Raw genomic sequence first — 22031 nt, 5'->3', positions numbered from 1 at the left:
TACTAAAAAATATTAAAAAGAGCAATGGAACTTTATGAAAGAAAACTAGTGCAAAAAAATCAATTTTTGTCTCTGTTTTCATTGTGTAGGACACTAGTACCATCCCATAAGATCATAAGACATAGGAGCAGAATTAGGCCACTCGGCCCATCGAGTCTGCTCCGCCATTCAATCATGGCTGATATTTTCTCATCCCCATTCTCCTGCCTTCTCCCCATAACCCCTGATCCCTTTATTAATCAACAACCTATCTTTCTCTGTCTTAAAGACACTCAGTGATTTGGCCTCCACAGCCTTCCGCGGCAAAGAATTCCACAGATTCACCACCCTCTGGCTGAAAAAAATTCCTCCTCATCTCTGTTTTAAAGGATCGTCCCTTTAGTCTGAGATTGTGTCTTCTGGTTCTAGTTTTTCCTACAAGTGGAAACATCCTTTCCATGTCCACTCTATCCAGGCCTCACAGTATCCTGTAAGTTTCAATAAGATCCCTCCCTCATCCTTCTAAACTCCAATGAGTACAGACCCAGAGTCCTCAACCCTTCCTCATATGACAAGCTCTTAATTCCAGGGATCATTCTTGTGAACCTCCTCTGGACCCTTTCCAAGGCCAGCACATCCTTCCTTCGATACGGCGCCCAAAACTGCTCACAAAACTCCAAATGGGGTCTGACCAGAGCCTTATACAACCTCAGAAGTACATCCCTGGTCTTGTACTCTAGCCCTCTTGACATGAATGCTAACATTGCATTTGCCTCCTTAACTGCCGACTGAACCTGCATATTAACCTTAAGAGAATCGTGAACAAGGACTCCCAAGTCCCTTTATATGTCTGATTTCCTAAGCATTTGCCCATTTAGAAAATAGTCAATACCTAAATTCTTCCTTCCAAAGTGCATAACCTCACGCTTTTCCACAATGTATTTAATTTGCCACTTCATTGCCCACTCTCCTAGCCTATCCAAATCCTTCTGCAGCCCCCTTGCTTCCTCAATACTACCAGTCCCTCTACAGATCTTTGTATCATCTGCAAACTTAGAAACAGTGCCTTCAGGTCCTTCTTCCAGATCATTAATGTGTAGTGTGAAAAGTTGTGGTCCCAGCATAGACCCCTGAGGCACACCACTAGTCACTGGCTTCTATCCTGAAAAAGACCCATTTATCCCCACTCTTTGCCTTCTGCCAGTCAGCCAATCCTCTATCCATGCCAGGATCTTACCCTTAACACCATGGGTTTTTAACTTATTTAACAGTCTCCTCTGCGGCACCTTGTCAAAGCCTTCTGGAAGTCTAAATAAATCACGTCCACTGGTTCTCCTTTGTCTAACTTCCTTGTTACCTCCTCAAAAAACTCAACAGATTTGTCAGACACGACCTCCCTTTGACAAAGCCGTGCTGACTCAGTCCTATTTTACCATGCACTTCCAAGTACTTCGCGGTCTCATCTTCAATAACAGACTCCAAAATTTTACCAATGTCCGAAGTCAGGCTAACTGGCCTATAATTTCCCATCTTCTGCCTCTCTCCCTTCTTAAACAGTGGTTTTACATTAGCCACTTTCCAGTCCTCTGGGACCCTTCCTGCCTCCAGTGATTCCTGAAAGATCATCACTAATGCCTCACAATTTCCTCAGCTGTCTCTTTTAGGACCCTGGGGTGTAGTCCATCCAGTCCAGGTGACTTATCCACCTTCAGACCTTTCAGTTTCCCAGAACCTTCTCCTTAGTAATGGTCACTGCACTCTCCTCTGCCCCCTGGTTCTCCTGGAGCTCTGGCATCACACTGGTGTTTTCCACCGTGAAGACTGATGCCTATTCAGTTCGTCTGCCATTTCTTTGTTCCCTATTATTACTTCTCCCGCAACATTTTCCAGTGGTCCAATGTCTATTTTTGCCTTTCTCTTACCTTTTATATATTGGAAAAAAACTCTTCCTATCTTACTTTATATTACTGGCTAGCTTGCACTCATATTTCATTTTCTACCCCCTTATTGCTTTTTTAGTTGTCCTCTGCTCGCTTTTAAAGGCTTCCCAATCCTCTGGCTTCCCACTAATCCTCGCCACTTTATCTGCTTTTTCTTTAGCTTTTATGCTGTCCTTGACATCCCTCGTCAGCCATGGATGCCTTGTCCTCCCCTTAGCATGTTTCCTCCTCCTTGGGATGAATTTCTGTTGTGCCTCCCTAATAACCCCCCAAAACTCCTGCCGTTGCTGTTCCACTGTCTTCCCTGCTAGACTCCTTTTCCAATCAACTCTGGCCAGCTCCTCCCTCATGTCTTTGTAGTTACCCTTATTTAATTATAATACCATTACATCTGATTGCAGCTTCTCCCTCTCAAACTGCAGGGTAAATTCTATCATATTGTGGCCACTGCTCCCTAAGGGTTCCTTCACCTTAAGTTCCCTAATCAAGTCTGCCTCATTACACATCACCAAATCCAGAATTGCCTTTTCCCTAGTAGGCTCTGTCACAAGCAGCTCCAAAAAAACATCTCTTAGACATTGCACAAATTCCTTTTCTTGGGATCCACTACCAACCTGATTTTCCCAGTCTACTGCATATTGAAGTCCCCCATGATTATTGCAATATTGCCTTTTTTACATGATTCCAGAGATGAGTGGTTTGTCTTATGAAGAGAGGCTGAGCAATTTAGGCCAAGACACCTTTGAGTTTGGATGTCTAATTGAGGTATATAAGATGATAAACAGTATTGGCAAATTAGACGGAGAGTGGATGTTTCCTCTTGTGGGACAGTCTAGAATGAGAGGCCATAGCTGGGTAGCAGATCTATGAAGAGAAATTGCTTCTCAAAGAGTCGTGAATCTGTGGAGTTCACTGCCCCCAGAGTGCAGGGGATGCTGGGACAATGAGTAAATTTAATGAGATAGTCAAATTTTTAATTGTACCCTTGTACCCAAGCAAGGCTGGAAAACCTTGGGGAACTTGCTCAGTACCCCACACAGACCGCCAGAACCCACTTGGAGGATATGTCGCCAATCCAACTGCAGCTGGTGTGGCCAATTGCGGTACAACAGGTTACGGCCGCTTCCTTGCATATGGTCGGCACCCATAAACTACCGGAGTAAGGGGGGATCCCACAATACTCCGTCTTATCCAGTAGAAGTGGCAAAACGAGCCGCTGTGTCAGTCAAAGTATATACAGCCTGTTTAATAAAACTAAAGGTGCTCTGTGCCACCACAGATACTCAGCTCTCGTATCCAGCTCCATTTGGGGTGCTGCCAAACATTCAGCTGCATCTCCGCCTCATCCTTGGCTTCTTCAGGGTCATCCAGATGCAAGGCCCAGCCCCGGGGGTGACTCGTATCGCGACTGGGTCTCCTGGACTGCTGGCCCTCATGTTGCCTGCGGTTACACTTAGACCAGCGCCCACATGTCGCACATGGGCTGGAATCACCTTCAGCTGAGTCCGGGGAAGCCCCACGTCTCGACAGCCGGCTCTTCGTCCAAAGGCTGGAATACTGCGGCGGTCGGCCCAGACTCTGGGGATACTACGTAGGGCATGCCCCAAAACGTTCACCTCCATCCTTTGTATTTCCTGGATGCTGTGTCCATGCTGCCTGGGGACAAAGAAATCTGTAGCGCCTTTTGAAAAGTCAGGGAGGTTTTACCCAAAAGTTTCATACTCTAAACATTGGCTATCTTCCGCAGCTGTGATATGAATTTGGTGACTGACTCACCGGGCGACCTCTTCGCCATATTAAAACAATATATTTGAACGATCACTGATGGGGTCAGGTTAAAGAGTTGTGCCACGAGTTGGTCGGACGAATGCGTATCTCGCCCGGCCGGGTACGTGAGACACTGAATCACTCTGAACGTCTGTGCTCCGCAGGCCATCAGCAGTATGACCATCTGGCATTCGTTCTCTGATATTGCTGGCCCGGAAGAAGAAATGCATCCTTTCTGTGTACTGGTTCCTGTCTTCAACACAGTCATCTAAATAGGCATTGCAAAATAATTGGCTCTAACCTGGGTCCAAATAAATCAGGGAGGTGGATCAGCTGAGTAGGTTACAGCATTGACAACAAACCACTTTATTCCTCATCACCGGCTTAATAAGGGCACAGGGAGTCCAAACTGAATAAAATAAAGAACTTGGGTTTATTTATAATGTTATTTACACTACCCTGTAGATGCTTTTGTCTGTCAGTGTCTTACTGGTCCACCTTTTATATAATGGTTAATAGAGTTCCCCTGCCCCTCAGTGGGGGAGCACATACTCTGCAGGCCACGGGGAAGATAATCATTCCGACTCCATAAGTCCCATATGGGATATTACAATACGATTATTCAAAAGGGGAGTAGGTAAAAACCAGGCCATTGAGTAACATCGGTGGTATGGAAATTATTGGAGCATTTTCTGAGGGGCAGAATTACTCGGAGAGGCAAGGATTATGAGAGGTAGTCAGCATAGCTTTGTCAAAGGGAGATAATGTCTAACAAATTTAATTTTTCGAGGAGATGACTAGGTATGTAGATGAGGGCAGTACAGTTGATGTAGTCTACATAGACTTTAATAAGACTTTTGACAAAGTTATGCGTGGGAGACTGATTAAGAAGGTAAGAGCCCATAGGATCCAGGGAAAATTGGATCTAAAATTGGCTTAGTGGCAGGGGGTGTTGTCGAAAATAGTTTTTATGATGGAGCGGTATGAAACACTTGTTAGGCCAGAGCTAGAGTACTGTGTATGCTATAGGAAGAATGTGATTGCACTGGAAGGGTGAAGAGATTCCACAGGATAGGTTGGGGCGATTCAGCTATGAAGAAAGGCTGGTTAGGCTGGGGTTGTTTTCTTTTGAGCAGAGATGGCACTGCAACTGATTGAGGTGTACAAAATTATGAAGGGGGTATGTAGGAAGAAACATTTTCCCTTAATTGTGGAGTCAATAATCAAGGGATATAGATTTATGGTAATAGCCAAGAGATTTGGAGGGAATTTGGGGTAAAACCTTTTCACCCAGATGGTGGTGGGAATCTGGAATTCACTGCCTGAAGGGGTGGTAGAGGCAGTAATCCGAAACATTTAAGAAGTATTTAGGGTTGCACGGTGACGCAGTGGTTAGCACTGCTACCTCGCAGCTCCACGGACCTGGTTCAATTCCAGCCTCGGGTGACTTTCTGTGTGGAGTTTGCACTTTCTCCTCGTGTCTGCGTGGGTTTCCTCCGGGTGCTCTGGTTTCCTCCCACAGTCCAAAGATGAGCAGGTTAGGTGGATTGGCCATGCTTAATTGCCCCTTCGTGTCCAAAAGGTTAGGTGGGGTAACTGGGTTACAGGGATAGGGTGGAGGCGTGGGCTTAAGTAGGGTGCTCTTTCCAAGGGGTGGTGCAGACTTGATGGGCTGAATGGCCCCCTTCCCTGTAAATTCTATTCTATGATCTAGATGAGCACTTGTATTGCTGTAGCATACAAGTCTACAGACAAAGCGCTGGATAATGGGATTAGAATCGATAGGTGCTTGATGGCCAGTGTAGACATGGTGGGCCAAAGGGCCCCTTTCTATGCTGCCAAACTCTGACTCAAAAGGTATTTGATTTTGTGCTGCACAACAGATTTGTGAGCAATGTGGAGCTCATGGAATGAAAGACAGTACTAATATGGATACGAAATTGGTTGAGTGACCAGAAAGAGAATTTTAAAAATGTATTCTTTTAATAATCTTGATTATCGCAAGTAGGCTTACATTAACACTGCAATGAAGTTACTGTGAAAAGCCCCTAGTCACCACATTCCGGCGCCAGTTCAGGTACACCGGGAGTATTCAGAATGTCCAAATTAACTAACAGCACATCTTTCTGGACTTGTGGGAGGAAACTGGAGCCCCGGAGGAAACCCACGCAGGCACAGGGAGAACGTGCCGACTCCACACAGACAGTGACCCAAGCTGGGAATCGAACTTGGGACACTGGAACTGTGAAGCAACGGTGCTACCCACTGTGCTACCGTGCTGCCCTCGGGATTTACGGGATGAGGGTGTCGCTGATTGGCCAGCATTTATTGCCCATCCCTAGTTGCCCTTCAGAGGGTGGTGGTGAGTTGCCTTCTTGAACTGCTACAGTCCCTGAGGTGTAGCACCCACAATGCTGTGAGGGAGCTTGTTGCAGGATTTACGGGATGAGGGTGTCGCTGGTTAGGCCAGCATTTATTGCCCATCCCTTGTTGCCCTTCAGAAGATGGTGGTGATTTGCCTTCCTGAACTGTTGCAGTCCCTGAGGTGTAGCACCCACAATGCTGTGAGGGAGGTTGTTGCAGGATTTTGACCCAGCGACAATGAGGTAGCGGCGATATATTTTCAAGTCGGGGTGGTGAGTAACTTGAGAGGGGAACCTCCTGGTTCCTAAGCATCTGTTGCTCTTGTCCTTCTAGGTGGTAGTGGTCGTGGGTTTGAAAGGTGCTGCCTAAGAATATTGATTAATGGTTGTTATTTTGGCTGGAGGACGTTATTGTGGTGGTCTCCAGGGGTTGATGTGTCTATACCATTTTATTTATATATATATATATATATATATATATATATATTTTGTAGTCAATGTGAACTTTGAAGAGGATAGTGTTGAATTTCAAAGGGATATAGGCAGGTTGATGTGAGTGGAAGGTAGCAGATGTAATTCATTGCAGAGAAATGTAAAATGATTCATTTTAGTAAGAATGGGAGAGGCATATAAAATGGAGTACAATTCAAAAGAGGGTGAGGAGCAGAGGGACTTCGGGGGTGGGGGGTGGGTATATGTGCATAAATCATTGAAGGTATCGGTAGGTTGAGAGATAGGTTAAGGGATTCTGGGCTTTATAAATATGTTCTAAAAGTACTAAAGTAAGGCAGCTATGTTAAACTGTATAGAATGCATCACAAATAACACAGATTATTTGTACAAATTAGCTGTCTCATTTCCGACATTACAACAGTGACTCCACTTCAAAAAGCACTTCCTTGGCTGAATAGTGCTCTTGAGATGTCCAGTGGTTGTGAAAGGAGCTTTGTACATTCAAATCTGCCTGTTGTTTATCAGACCGAGTGCACAGAAGATTCATAAAATGGTTTAGCACAGGACTAAATCGCTGGCTTGAAAGCAGACCAAGGCAGGCCAGCAGCACGGTTCAATTCCCGTACCAGCCTCCCCGAACAGGTGCCGGAATGTGGCGACTAGCGGTTTTTCACAGCAACTTCATTTGAAGCCTACTTGTGACAATAAGCGATTTTCATTTCATTTCATTTCGTTCCAAGGATGGGGATCTTCAGATAGATAGGGCGGAACTTTCTGGGCACCCCGCCTCATGTTTCGTGGAGACAGCCCGTCCCATTGGCTGGTGGCGGAATCTTGTGATCCTGCTACTGTCAACGGGGTTCATCCTTGAATGCACTCCTTGCCACCAGGAAGCGCTGAGTGGGGGTGCGCTGTCGGCTGGACAGGAAGATTCCGCCGGCGTGTACGGCCAGAAAGTTTTGGCCGTGGATTGGAGGAGCTAGGGCAATATTCCTTGGAGAAAAGAAGGTTGAGAGGCGAATTGATGCAGGTATTCAAAATCATGAGGAATCTGAACAATGAATTTTGGGAGAAATTTCCCATTAGTGGAGAACCAGAGGATGCTGATTTAAGGTGATTGGCAAAAGACAACAGGAGGAAATATTTTATTTTTACACAGGTCGTTAGGCTCTGGAATGCACTGCCAGAGAGTGTAATTGAGGCAGGTTCAATCATGGCTTTCAAAAGGAAATATGGACCTAAAGAGAGAATTTTCAGGGCCTTGGGGTATAGCACTAACTGAGTTGCTGTTGGACATGCTGTGCCAAACGGCTTCTGTCTAACCTTGAATGGTAGCTACTTGGGCAGCACGGTAGCGCAAGTGGCTAGCATTGGCTTCACAGCGCCTGGGTCCCAGGTTCGATTCCCCGCTGGGTCACTGTCTGTGCGGCGTCTGCATGTTCTTCCCGTGTCTGCGTGAGTTTCCTCCGGGTGTTCTGGTTTCCTCCCACAGTCCAAAGACGTGCTGGTTAGGTGGGTTGGCCATGATAATTGCCCCTAGTGGCCAAAAAGGTTAGGAGGTGTTATTGGGTTATAGGGATAGGATGGAAGTGAGGGTTTAAGTGGGTCGGTGCAGACTCGATGGGCCGAATGGCCCCTTTCTGCACTGTATGTTCTATCTTCTGTACTTGGTAATGGGAGTAAAAGAATAACAAATGTATAGGAGAATGTTCAGTCATTTTTGAAACAAATGCTGTCCTCACCAATTGCATCCATGCTTTCTTGGTCAACCAACTACATCAGGCAAATAATGCTAACCATTGCACAGAAGTCCATTACAAAGGTACCGGCTATTTTGGGTAGCAGAGATAAAAATTGTCGGATTGCACATGTACATATTTCATTTAAGTCAATAATTGTTATGTTTAGAGATTCAATGACAGTCGAATAATTTGCCTTGTAAGTTATTTCTCTAATTAGGAGCAGCAGAGACACCAGGAGTGGTGGCTACTCTTGACCACAGCTGCCCAATTAGAATTAGCATCATATAAATTCTTTGTTATTTCTGCAAGGACAATTTTGCTTAGACTGACAGCTGTTTTCCAATATCAATTTATGTTTAATTTACTGTTTGTATTAATATGTTTCAGCTTTATTGGATTCAGGGCATTATGATATCAATAAGCTCACTTGAAACTTGAAACATGATAAATGTAAAAAGTAGATTTTTTTCAAAAATTCATGAGCAGACACAAAATCCCAATTCAATTAACAATACAATTTAACTGTTAAATAGAGGATACCACAGTTGTCTTGAAAATTGAACCAGTGGAATGATCTAAATATAATTATGTTCACAAAGCTTTGATGTCTTGCTCAAATACTCGAGAACAAGGATCATAGATGCAGTTTTAGTCCACCGATAGTGGGCTAAATGTATCGACACCAATGCAATCACTATTAGTGGCAAGAACTTAACTAGTAAAGCTGAGCAGAATTGTACCATACTGACTTGCATAATTGACTGCTGTGTAATGAAAAAAATTCTGCAATCATAAAATGGTTACAGCACAGGGGAAGGCCTTTGATTCATCACGTCTGTGCTGCCTCTCTGAAGGAGCCACTGAGTGCCCCATCCCTGTCAATTCCTCTTTCGAAGATTTCAATTGATCCTGTCTCCAACAGACTCGGGCAGTGTCAGATCCATGTCTGAACCACTTGTTGCGAGAAAAGTTATTTATCCTCATTCACCGTTGCTTCCTTTGTCAACTACCTCTGGTTCTTCATTGTCCGTTGTCCGTCAGTTTCTCTATCTATTGTGTCCACACCTCTCATGAATTTGAATGCCTCTATCAAATCTAGCACCCGTCTCCAAGAGCAGCAGTCCCAATGTCTTCAATCTCTCTGAAGCTGAAGTTCCTCATCCTTAGAACCGTTGTCATGAATCTTTTCTGCACGCTCTCTAATGCTTTTACTTTACATCCTTCCTAAAATGTGATGCTCGCAACTGAACCTAATACTCCAATTCAAACCAAACCAGAGTTATATATTAAGTTCCTTGCTTTTGGACCCTATGCTTTTTTTTGATAAAGCACCAAATGCTGTATGCTTCATTAACCATGCTCTCAATCTTTCCTGCCACCTTCAATGTACATATATATCCTGCACCCCCTTGGAACTGTACCCTTTATTTTGTATTATATTGCTGTGTTCTCTCAAAATCAATCACTTCACACTACCTTGCATTAAATTTCATCTACCACTTGACTGCTCTTTCCGCCACCTTGTCTCATTTTGAAATTCGGCACTATCCTCACAGTTCACAATACTTCCAAGTTTTCTAGCATCCACAAATGCAGAAATTGTGCTCTGGACACCAAGGTCTAGGTCATATGAAAATGTATCTAATACTAATCTGTACTTGGTCAGTTCAATCATTTAAAAAAAAACTTCTGTTGTGGAAATCTCTGTTTCTTACTCTGAAATATTCTGTAACCACTGGAGTGTAGCTAAGCAATCTATTATTTCGTGTAAAATATAGTTTTTATATTGAATGCTTAAAAAGGCACCAAAATGAAAATTTATGGTTATATAATATATATAGCTCTTCTGTGTTTCTTTTTATCCCTTTGTCATCATTTGCATATGAATATGGCAGCGATGGAATTTGACATCTCTTTATTTCATAGTAGGGGCTGGTTTAGCACACTGGGCTAAATCGCTGGCTTTTAAAGCAGACCAAGGCAGGCCAGCAGCACGGTTCAATTCCCGTACCAGCCTCCCCGAACAGGCGCCGGAATGTGGCGACTAGGGGCTTTTCACAGTAACTTCATTTGAAGCCTACTTGAGATGAGCGATTTTTTTTTTTTTTTTTTTTTTTTTTTTTAAATTTTTTTTTTAGAAGCAGAGTTGAGTTCACAGACCATTTATTCTGTCAGCCACTCCCACGCCCCACAGAAAAACAATGTCTACAGGTCTCATTTTTATTCTAAATTACTTTTGTGGGTTAAATTGGGTTGCTTTCAGTAGCCATATTTGAAACCAAGTCTATGTGCAGTTGATTGTTGATTCTAAGCTTTTGTGCCGACTAGGCCTCTGCAATTGTGGCCTTTACTTCAAGTTCAAGTAAATGGGCTTTGAACGAACTTGATAAATGTTCTAAGCTTTCAATCTCTTATACTGCAAAAGTAATTGTGCACCATAAAACCCCAAGGTGATACCAGGTGGTTACTTTAATTCCGAAAACTCTTCTGAATGAAGGTTATATTCATTAATTCCATTTGAAAAAATCCTTAAGGTATTTGCTGGAAAGTGAAGTTTGAATGTTAAAAATATCTTCAGTCGGTATCAGTTCAAAATGAAAAATAAATAGCAAACTACTTTTATCTTTAAATGCCATGTTTTTTGAATTCTTTGGTGCCAGGTTTTGTTTAAAGCAGAAATATGATTTAAAAACAGGAAGTTTACATTGGCATTGTTGCTGAAGAACTGCTTCCTCGCCATATACAGGCATCACTGCATGTTTGTTCAGACTCGTACCAGCTACATCTCCTTCAATTATTTGCTATATGAGAGTCCCCTTAGCAACCACAATTCCACTAGTGAGCGTCAATCTAAACAATTAGAATGATCCCTTGGTGCACAGCTTTTATAGTACAGCTAAAGATTTTCTTTCCAGCTTTAAAAGGATGTGTTTTCTTGCTATTATGTTGCAAGGAGAGTGTCGGTGTGTAGTTCGCACATTCTCCCCGTGTCTGCGTGGGTCTCCTCCCCACAACCCAAAGATGTGCAGGGTAGGTGGATTGGCCATGCTAGATTGCCCTTTAGCCTCAATTGGAAAAATAGAATTGGATACTTGAAAAAAAAATTTTTAAAAATGTTACAAGGAGAGTATTTCTTTCGGTCTGCCTCCTTGGATTTCTAAATAACCTGATATTTCTGTAAAGTTTAAAATGGCAGGGATGGAGAGTGGAGACGTGGTTTTTAATGACGGGCAAACATTACGATGCAGGTGTACCCTTTATTTTTATGTTCAATTGCCTTCTAAACTCTTATCTAATGGGTTATCGGTTCATATTGCTTTGTATCAGGTTGAGCTGCTTCCATGCTGCATTTTCCAAGACTAGTTTTCAGTGAAGTCATAAGTTATCGCAGTGTCAAAAGTGCAGTTAAAGTTGACTTGCAAATCATAAAGCAGAACAACATTTGCTTGAAATTAATTTTTTGTATTTTCTCTTTTTAGGGAGCCTTTGGTGCTCTTCAGAAGATATGTGAAGACTCTGCTGAGATTTTAGACAGTGACATTCTGGATAGACCTCTCAATGTCATGATTCCTAAATTTCTGCAATTTTTTAAACACAGCAGTTCCAAGATTAGGTAAGTTTAATGCATACTTGTATGATTTTTGATATTGATATTCTCAAGCTGTCCATAACACTTTTCAAATAATCTGACTTTTGTGTTTATAAATTTAAAGATATTCTGCTACTCGATTAACAATTGGTATTAGTCTTACACCACATCAATTTTCTCCTCAACTTCTGTAAACATGCAATCTTTTTGGTTAGATTTTTCTGCTAATCTTGAAATATTAATCGAGCCTAGTTTTAGCTCGTCCCTCATAGAGCATGTAGGGATGCAGCAGACAAAGAACAGAAACATGAGAGGAAAAAGTAATGGGACAGTTAGCCAGGAAATTAAAACAAAGGTATTTCGAGAAGAACGTATCTGAAGTCGGTCAAGCTTTTCCAAATCGGCTCCCACACATCTAGGAGGTTCTTAGGAGCCAAGAAGTCGTTACTTCATTATGCAACACATTTAATTCTCAGGCACTTTTATTTGAAGAAAAGTGATTTATGTACTATATGTATGCTTACAATTAAACAACACAAAATATTTCCTTTAATTAGTTAAACCTTGGGAATATGTGGCACCGTACAACTTCAGCTGTCCCTTTTGTGTGTGAAACTGAATTTGTGTCACTTGGACTATTTATGGTATTTACAAATCTTTAGACTTTTAAAAAGATGTGTTGTGGGCTAATGTACTAAATATACAATTTACCATGCGTGCAGAAATAGGATAGAATATTGCAAGTGGGTGGATTGGGATATTCAAAATTCCCACGTTGATGGGATTCTTTCTTCTAAAATGGGATAGAACTTTAAGATTCTTTTTTTAAAATTTAGAGTACCCAATTCAGTTTTTCCAATTAAGGGGCAATTTATTTATTTTTTATAAAAAATTTTTATTGAAGTTTTCACAAAATATCAACAACAAAATGAAAAAGGAACCCAATAGAATTAAATACAAAACAAAATAAAACCCCCGTGCCCCCCTTCTCCCCCCCCCCCCCCCCCCCCCCCACAATACATAAATAAACACCCCGAATTAACACATAGCAAATGTATACTCCCCCTCAGATCCCCCAGTGTAGACAAACAAAAATAAAATAGAACCCCCCCCCCGGGTCGCTGCTGCTGCTGACCATTGACTACCGTTCTGCCAGGAAGTCCAAGAACGGTTGTCACCGCCTGAAAAACCCTTGCACCGATCCCCTGAAGGCACATTTCACCCTCTCCAATTTAATAAACCCCGCCATATCGTTGATCCAGGATTCCACATTTGGGGGCCTCGCATCCTTCCACTGAAGAACAATCCTTCGCCGGGCGACCAGGGACGCAAAAGCCAGAATAATGGCCTCTTTCGTCTCCTGCACTCCCGGCTACCCTGCAACCCCAAATATTGCGAGCCCCAGCCCGGTTTGACCCTGGATCCTACCACCCTCGACACCGTCCTTGCTACGTTCTTGCAAAACTCCTCCAGCGCTGGGCATGCCCAGAACGTATGGGTGTGGTTTGCTGGGCTCCCTGAGCACCTAACACACCTGTCCTCACCCCCAAAAAACCGGCTCATCCTTGTTCGGTCATGTGTGCCCTGTGCAGCACCTTAAACTGTATGAGGCTGAGCCTCGCGCACGAAGAGGAAAAGTTCACCCTCCCAACGGCATCTGCCCAGGTCCCCTCGATCTCCTCCCCCAACTCCTCCTCCCACTTACCTATCAACCCCACCACCGAGGCCTTCTCCTGCATCACCTGGTAAGTTGTCGAGATCTTCCCCTCTCCAACCCACCCACCCGAGAGCACCCTGTCCTGTACCGTGCGTGGCAGCAGCAGCGGGAATTCCACCACTTGCTGCCTGGCAAATGCCCTTACCTGTAAGTACCTGAAGGTGTTCCCGGGGGGAGCCCATACTTCTCCTCCAGCTCACCCAGGCTCGCGAACTTCCCATCCACAAACAGGTCCCCCAACCTTCTTATCCCTAGCCTGTGCCACCCCGAAAACCCTCCATCTATTCTCCCTGGGACAAACCGGTGGTTCCCCCATATTGGGGTCCACACCGAGGCCCCCACTTACCCCCTGTGCCGCCTCCACTGCCCCAGATTTTGAGGGTAGCCTCCATCACCGGGCACGTGGTATACCTCATTGGAGGGAGCGGCAGTAGCGCCGTTGCCAGCGCCTCCAGACTCGTACCCTCACAAGACGCCGTCTCCAGCCTCTCCCCCTCCATCACCCACTTGCGTACCATCGCCACTTTGGTGGCACTGTAGTATCCACAGAGGTTGGGCAGTGCCCCCCCCCCCCCCCCCCCCCCCCCCCCCCCCACACCGCTCCAGGAACACCCTTCTCACCCTCTGAGGCCCTCGCGCCCACACATATCCCGTTATGCTCCTGTTGACCTGCCTAAAGAAGGCCTTCGGGATAAGAATGGGGAGGCACTGGAACAGGAACAAAATCCTTGGGAGCACCATCATCTTAACTGACTGCACCTACCCGCCAGGGACAGCGGCAATGCGTCCCACCTCTTAAACACCTCCTCCATTTGCTCCACGAGCCTCGTGAAATTAAGTCTGTGCAGGGCCCCCAGCTCCTGGCCACCTGGACCCCTAAATACCTGAAGCTCCTCTCCGCCCTTTTTAGTGGGAGCTCACCAATCCCCCTCTCCCGGTTCCATGGGTGAACCACGAACAACTCGCTCTTCCCCATGTTGAGCTTGTACCCTGAAAAATCCCAGAACTCCCTGAGGATCCTCATTACCTCCGGCATTCCCCCCACCGGGTCCGCCACAAAAAGCAGCAAGTCGTCCTCATAGAGCGACACCCTATGCTCCTCCCCACCCCACACCAACCTCCTCCAGTTCCTCGACTCCCTCAGTGCCATAGCCAGGGGTTCAATCGTCAGTGCGAAGAGCAGGGGGGACAAGGGACACCCCTGCCTCGTCCCTCGATGCAACCAAAAGTACTCAGACCTCCTCTTGTTCGTGGCCACACTCGCCATCGGGATCTCGTACAACAGCCTAACCCACCTGACGAACCCCTCCCCAAACCCGAACCTCTTCAGCACCTCCCACAAGTACCCCCACTCTACCCTATCGAAGGCCTTCTCAGCGTCCATCGCCACCACTATCTCCGCCTCCCCCTCCCTTGCTGGCATCATAACGTTCAGGAGCCTCCGCACATTCGCGTTCAACTGCCTCCCCTTCACGAACACCGTCTGGTCTTCGTGGATCACCTGCGGCACCCAGTCCTCAATTCTCGTGGCTAAGACCTTCGCCAGCACCATGGCATCTACGTTTAACAACGAAATCGGCCTGTAAGACCCACACTGCATGGGATCCTTGTCCCACTTCAGGATCAAGGAGATCAATGCCCGGGACATCATCGGGGGCAAACCCCCCCCCTCCCCCTCCCTTGCCTCATTGAAGGTCCTAACCAGCAACGGGCCCAACAGGTCCACATATTTTTTGTAGAATTCGATCGGGAAACCGTCCGGCCCCGGTGCCTTCCCCGCCTGCATGCTCCCTATCCCTTTGGCCAGCTCCTCCAGCCCAATCGGGGCCCCTAATCCTGCCACCAGTCCCTCCTCCACCTTCGGGAACCTCTATTGGTCCAGAAAGCGGCCCATCCCTCCTTCCTCCAGTGGGGGGTCAGACCGATACAGTTCCTCATAAAAATCCCTGAAGACCCCATTGATGCCAACCCCACTCCGCACCATACTCCCTCCCCTATCCTTAGCTCCCCCGATCTCCCTGGCTGCGTCTCGCTTCCGAAGCTGATGTGCCAGCATCCGGCTTGCCTTTTAACCATATTCATAAACCGCCCCTTGGGCCTTCCTCCACTGCGCCTCCGCCTTCCTGGTGGTCAACAGCACAAATTCAGCCTGGAGGCTACGCCTCTCGCTCAGCAGTCCCTCCGGCACCTCCGCGTACCTCCTGTCTACCCTCACCATCTCCCCCACCAGCCTCCCCCTCTCCTCCTCTCCTTATGGGAATCCCCTCCTCCATTACCCATCAGCGGGCTCTCCGCCACCCCCTTCCATCCCAAGCGCGGGAATCAACCCTCGCTTCCCTGCCCCGGCCCCACCCCCTCCAGCCTTCAGCGTGGGAAAAAGCCCGCGCTTTCCACCTGCCCGGCCCCGCCACCTCTGACGCAGCTCCTTTTACAGGCCCAGTCCCCTCACCCCTGACTCGGGCCTCCCCCTCCCCCGTGGGGCCCCTACCAGCCATCCACCCCTACTCCATTTATTAAGGGGCAATTTAGCGTGTTCAATCCACCTACCTTACACATCTTTGGGTTGTGGGGGCGAAACCCATGCAAACACTGGGAGAATGTGCAAACTCCACACGGACAGTGACCCAGAGCCGGGATCGAACCTGGGACCTCGGCGCCGTGAGACTGCAGTGCTACCACTGCGCCACCGTGCTGCCCTTGAACTTTACGATTCTTCACCACCACCACCTGCCGCCGCCACCACCACCAACGCACATCATGTCCTGGTCAGCAGCCGTCTTAGTGTCACCTGCTCGTTCCGCCGGTGTGCCTGATCCGGCGCGACCTTTACAGATCCAGCCTCGTCCCAGCTCCCCATCCGGAGCAAGTGGAAGCGTCTGAGATTGAAATTATGAATATGCTACCATTTGTTCAGTGCCCACTTTTGGAGTTTAGTAATCAGTTCCATAAGTCCTCATTCACATTGTGCAGGTTCACTTCTGTATTAAGTTTACTCTATTTTTATTTTTAATTCACAATGACAGCTTATCTACTTATTGCTTCATATCTCATAGGTAGAAAATCAGCTTGAAACAAAAGTGAACATAAAGGGGTATCCTGAATATATTTTTCTTGCAGTCTAGTCCAAGGGTCTGTCCTGAAGTGATTAATGCCTTTGACCAGCTAGGCTTTTTAATTTGTGATCATAATTGAATAAATTTAACCTGAAATTCCTTTTAGTGGAGTGACTGAATTGCACACGAGTTCTTAGTGCAGCATGATATAACAGCAGGTGACTTGGCATGGCAGTAATGCTGTTTAAGGAAAATGAGTGAGAGGGAAAAAAGGTAACTAGGCTAATTAGCCTGATATCAATAGTAGGGAAAATGTTCAAATTTACTTTTAAGAGTGCTCTGAAAAACACAATGATTAGGCAGAGTCAACACTTATGAATGGTAAAGTTCTTAGATTTATTGAGGGTGTAACTAGCCTTTATTGCAAAAGGTTGGTGTATAAGCATCAAAGTCTTGCTGCAATTATATAGGATTTTAGAGAGACTTTACATGGAATACTGTGTTTTGGTCTCCTTGCCTTGGAGGAAGTGCAACATTCACTAAATTAATTCCTGGGGTGAGCATTTTTCTATCAGAAAGGATCGAATGGAATGGAGCTATATTCTCTGGTGAAAAAAGGTGATCTCATTGAAATGTAGAAAGTTATTAGAGGGCTTGAGGTTTTATCCCAGCTGGAGATTCTGCATCTCAGGAACAGTTGTCTGACAATAAGGGGTCAGCTATTTTTTGAACTGAGATGAGAAGTTTCTCCACTCGGAGGGGTTTGAATCTTTGAAAGTCTTTATTTTGCTCAGCTGATCAGCATATTCAAGATTGATCGGTTTTTGTTTGTGTGAGGGGGGCACTAAAATATACGATTGAGCAGGAAAAGGAAGTTGATGTATGAGCCAGCCATAATTTGACTACTGGAATGAATTCATGGGGTCTTATGGAGTTAGTAGGTAAATCATTAATTTGTTCAAAAAATAGGTTTAGTTGAGCATAATAAATTTGGTAACTTTAAGCATCTTGTTTTCTACTCTTGCTTAGTTAGACTTTTGGTTTGTAATTGTGTTGATCTTTCAGGGGGAGCTACAATTAAAGATGGCTGAATTTTAATTACTTCCAATCTGGAGGCTTTTTAAAAACAAATAATTGGTTACAAAACTTGTAAATTTGACAGATGTAACTAAATTTGATGTAATATATTTTCTGATACAAAAATGCTGCAATGCTTTTAGGTCTCATGCTGTTGCTTGTGTGAACCAGTTCATCATCAGTAGAACTCAAGCTTTGATGATGCATATCGACTCTTTCATTGAGGTACATTTACTTTTACATTTGGAAAAGGACTATTGAATGAATATTTTAAAATCATCGTAATTGTTAAATTCTCAGTACATTTATTTGTGAATGTTAGTGGTATCATCAGGACCAAAATGGAATCTCTTCTGATTCACAATACATGGTGCTGACCAAACAAGAGTTGGTTGTCATTAATGTTTTTTTGTATTTGGAGTTGAATGTCATCTTTCTAAAAATTTTACTGTTAATATTTTATAATTTGAATGGTGTATTTATAATCTTGAACATGGATTGTGTTTAATGGAAATCCTGTAATCCCATCTATTATAAATAAAGTAAAACCTATTCAGTTACCAACAACTAAGACAAAACTAAATTGAATAATGTTGTGTAATCATGTGTAGTAAACGAAGATTGAATTTATTCAGTCATTGTAAACTGAAGCCATGTCTATTGTAAATACTGTAAATTTCAATATAACTTAACCCAGAGTATAAGAAATATCACTTTGGTTGGCTGCGGGAACAGAGAATCCTGCTGCCGGCTGGGGCTCACCGCGCAGGAAAAGGCTGCTGATGAACCGGAGAATCCCGCCTCTGATCTCTGTACAAGGGGCAGAAGTGCACGTGATCTATAGACAAAAGTAGGGTGTTCTAAAAATATGGGACATGATTCAACTAATTGGTTAAAAAGTCCCATAGTACAGGCAGCACGGTGGCACAGTGGTAGCACTGCAGTCTCACGGCGCCGATGTCCCAGGTTCGATCCCGGCTCTGGGTCACTGTCCGTGTGGAGTTTACACATTCTCCCCGTGTTTGCGTGGGTTTCGCCCCCACAACCCAAAGATGTGCAGGCTAGGTGGATTGGCCACGCTAAATTGCCCCTTAATTGGAAAAATTGAATTGGATACTCTAAATTTATTTTTTAAAAGTCCCATAGCGAGTGCGTTTAGCGGCTTGTTGTCCGACACTCGCAGTGCTGAGAAACGCATAGCTGTACAATGCAACTCACACTGCTGAGGATGCTCATAGCCCTGTTTGCACACTGAGGCGCCCAGCTTACCAGAACAGAAGAGTGAGAGATTGGGACCCCATTTTTAAATGACATTTCAACTTCTGAGGCCCCCGAAGTGATCTCTGACCCGTTAACATCCACGCAGGGCACCCCCAGCCCGATCGTACACGCACAAGAAATGCCAGCTTGGCACCTTGTGTTGCTGATTTTCTCCTTGGTTCAATTGCTCTGTTTTATTACCTTTGCTCTAGAATCGCCAGGTATCTTTATGATACCGCCACGAGGTTCAAGTCCGAGTAATGATCAATAACCCAATACACTGCTTAGTAAGATTTAAATCAAAGCACATTTATTATACACAGTAATCGCTACTCATGCACAAATTCTACGTTTAAGCTACTTCTGCAACTAACAGGCCTATGCTTAACTTTGGACTGGCCCACCAGGTGAGGGGAACAAATGGCCTTTTGTTCGGGTTCTGAGTCTGCGGGATTCGAAGTTGGTACGGATTGGTAGCTAGGAGCGCCTATCTCGTAGAGAGCATTGAATTAAGACTTTTTAGGGGCTTAGGGGCTTTTCACAGTAACTTCATTGAAGCCTACTCATGACAATAAGCGGTTTTCATTTGGGCAGCACGGTAGCCTTGTGGATAGCACAATTGCTTCACAGCTCCAGGGTCCCAGGTTTGATTCTGGCTTGGGTCACTGTCTGTGCGGAGTCTGCACATCCTCCCCGTGTGTGCGTGGGTTTCCTCCGGGTGCTCCGGTTTCCTCCCACAGTCCAAAGATGTGCGGGTTAGGTGGATTGGCCATGATAAATTGCCCTTAGTGTCCAAAATTGCCCTTAGTGTTGGGTGGGGTTACTGGGTTATGGGGATAGGGTGGCGGTGTTGACCTTGGGTAGGGTGCTCTTTCCAAGAGCCGGTGCAGACTCGATGGGCCGAATGGCCTTCCTCTGCACTGTAAATTCTATGAACTATGAACTTTACAGCCCCCAAAATCATGTTTTTGCATATACTTGGTTTATATGTCACCCCTCTTTCAGCCGTGAGAATCTATACTTCCATTCATAGTCAGCCTCCATTTTTCACCACACGCATGCATGTTTTGCACACCAGTACCTTATAACTGGGTGCAAGGGATCAGGCAGGCAATACAGGCTGTGTTGCAAAAATGTGTGGCAGTTTAGGACCGAGCCACTGAGATGCTGATGACAATTCAAAATGGCAACCACCCACACCCATGCTGACAGTTCACTTTTATACTGGGCATTTAAGCTGGCCCCTGTTTTTGGAGGGATATTTCGAGGCTGCAAAAGTTGACTTACAGGCCAATGTCAACAGTAGGCGTCCTTTTGGGGAATCTCATTGGCTGTTCGTAATCCATTTATTCATGTGCTCCTGCCACCTCGTTCTAGTAGCATGCTAATGGTCAACTTGATTTGTTTTGTATTTGATTAGCACACTAGGCTAAATCGCTGGCTTTTAAAGCAGACCAAGGCAGGCCAGCAGCACGGTTCAATTCCCGTACCAGCCTCCCCGAACAGGTGCCGGAATGTGGCGACTAGGGGCTTTTCACAGTAACTTCATTTGAAGCCTACTTGTGACAATAAGCAAATTTAATTTCATTTCATTTCATATGGCTGATACAGATGGAGAGCAACAATATACTTTCATATCCAGGAACCCCAGGAGTAGCAGAATGCATTACTGTGATGCCTCCTTTGTATTTGTGAATCGGGCATTGTGTTATATGTTCCATGGTTTCTTTTGCATGACCACAGTCACACATTGTAAAGTTTTCTGTTTGTGTATCAAGTTTCTGTACCTGCCATTGACTTTGTGGATGCAGTTTTGGATTGCTCATGAGCTTCACAGAACTTCAAAGTCAGGAATTTTCTGCAATTGAGTCTTTCCTGAGGTGTTTGTGAGTTAGCTTTCAAAGTTTCATCAGGGTTGAAGTCACAACATGGTGTTGAGGGACATTATTGAAATCCTGATAGATTTTCCTCCATTCATTGAATGTCTTAGAAGGTTGTGGTGGCATAGTGAGCAATGCAAAACATTGCACAATGGTAAGGTATTGAAGTTGGCTTAAGGGTTCAGTGATTCATGTTTTTCAGTTGGCTGTCAAGTTTAGGGTGGCTACTTCAAGCCCAAGCTTAAGCTCAAAGGGAATCAATCTGCAACCCCCATCAGTGCTAATGTACCTATCTTGGACTTTGATGGCAAAGTGAGTATTCCAACCAAGGTGCAACTCTGATACAACTGTGCCATCATAGTCAAAAATCATGCTTCTAGGTGATTTCAGTTCCAGGTTGAGAGTCAACCACATGCTTTTGCTGAACAACGTTGGGAAGCATGGACTAGAAAGGTCCAATCACAACAGTATACACCACCTTGTCCTGTGTTAATATGACTTTGTGCTAGTTTCAAGACATTCTGGCAACATCCGAGATAAAAGCATCCTTCACAGAGTATGTGATGATTAGGACCAAGGACCTCCAAATAGCACACATTACATGTGCTATGCTTATGGCAGGGCAGATCCCTTAACTCTTTATTCACTCCGTATTGGTGCTTGGAGGTGGCCCCCAAAAAGAATTAACAGATGTGGAGGAAATTGGCCTGTCATATGACACCAAATTTACGAAGTGTAAAGAACAATTGATCGTCGGGGAGGTTTGAGACAATTTAATTCTTTACTGATCCACATGATCCATACTTTTTTAAAGTCTGCCAGAGAGATCTATACCTCCCCTCCACCAGATAAATCCATGAGATCCAAAAATAACAAGTTTGTGAAAGTATCAACATAGGAACCTAATGCAAGAAGTAGGAGCGAGAGCAGACCAGTTGGCCCCACAGGTCAGCTCCACCATTCAGTAGGATGATGCCTAATCTGATCATGGCTTCAACTCCTTTTTTCTACCTGCCCCTGTAATCTCTGATGCCATGGTAGATTAAAAAAAAATCTTAATTCCATCTTGAATATATTAAATGACCTAGCCTCCATTACTCTCTGGGTTGGAGACATTCAAAGATTAATGGCCCTCAGAGAGGAGTTGCTTCAATCTGTTCGGGAGATTGCTTATTCTGAAACAGTGCCACCTAGTTCTAGACTCGCCCACA

General features: G+C 44.9%; 1 protein-coding gene across 7 annotated transcripts in view; it reads left to right on the top strand.

The window, feature by feature from the left end:
* The window catches only part of tnpo1 (transportin 1), a 233726-nt gene that overhangs the window by 116973 nt on the left and 94722 nt on the right, over positions 1-22031 (top strand). For all 7 annotated transcript variants that reach the window (XR_011949032.1, XM_072516131.1, XM_072516134.1 and 4 more), the window contains exons 6-7: positions 11724-11857; positions 17824-17905. Coding sequence is in view for 6 of the 7 variants with exons in the window: in XM_072516131.1 (XP_072372232.1) it covers positions 11724-11857; positions 17824-17905 (216 nt within the window). In the remaining variant the exon portion in view is untranslated. The remainder of the gene's footprint in view (positions 1-11723; positions 11858-17823; positions 17906-22031) is intronic.

This window comes from Scyliorhinus torazame, chromosome 9, assembly GCF_047496885.1.
Source record: "Scyliorhinus torazame isolate Kashiwa2021f chromosome 9, sScyTor2.1, whole genome shotgun sequence".
NCBI classification, from domain to species: domain Eukaryota; kingdom Metazoa; phylum Chordata; class Chondrichthyes; order Carcharhiniformes; family Scyliorhinidae; genus Scyliorhinus; species Scyliorhinus torazame.
Note: the sequence above shows the minus strand (reverse complement) of the source record. Positions and strands in the feature narration are given on the sequence as shown.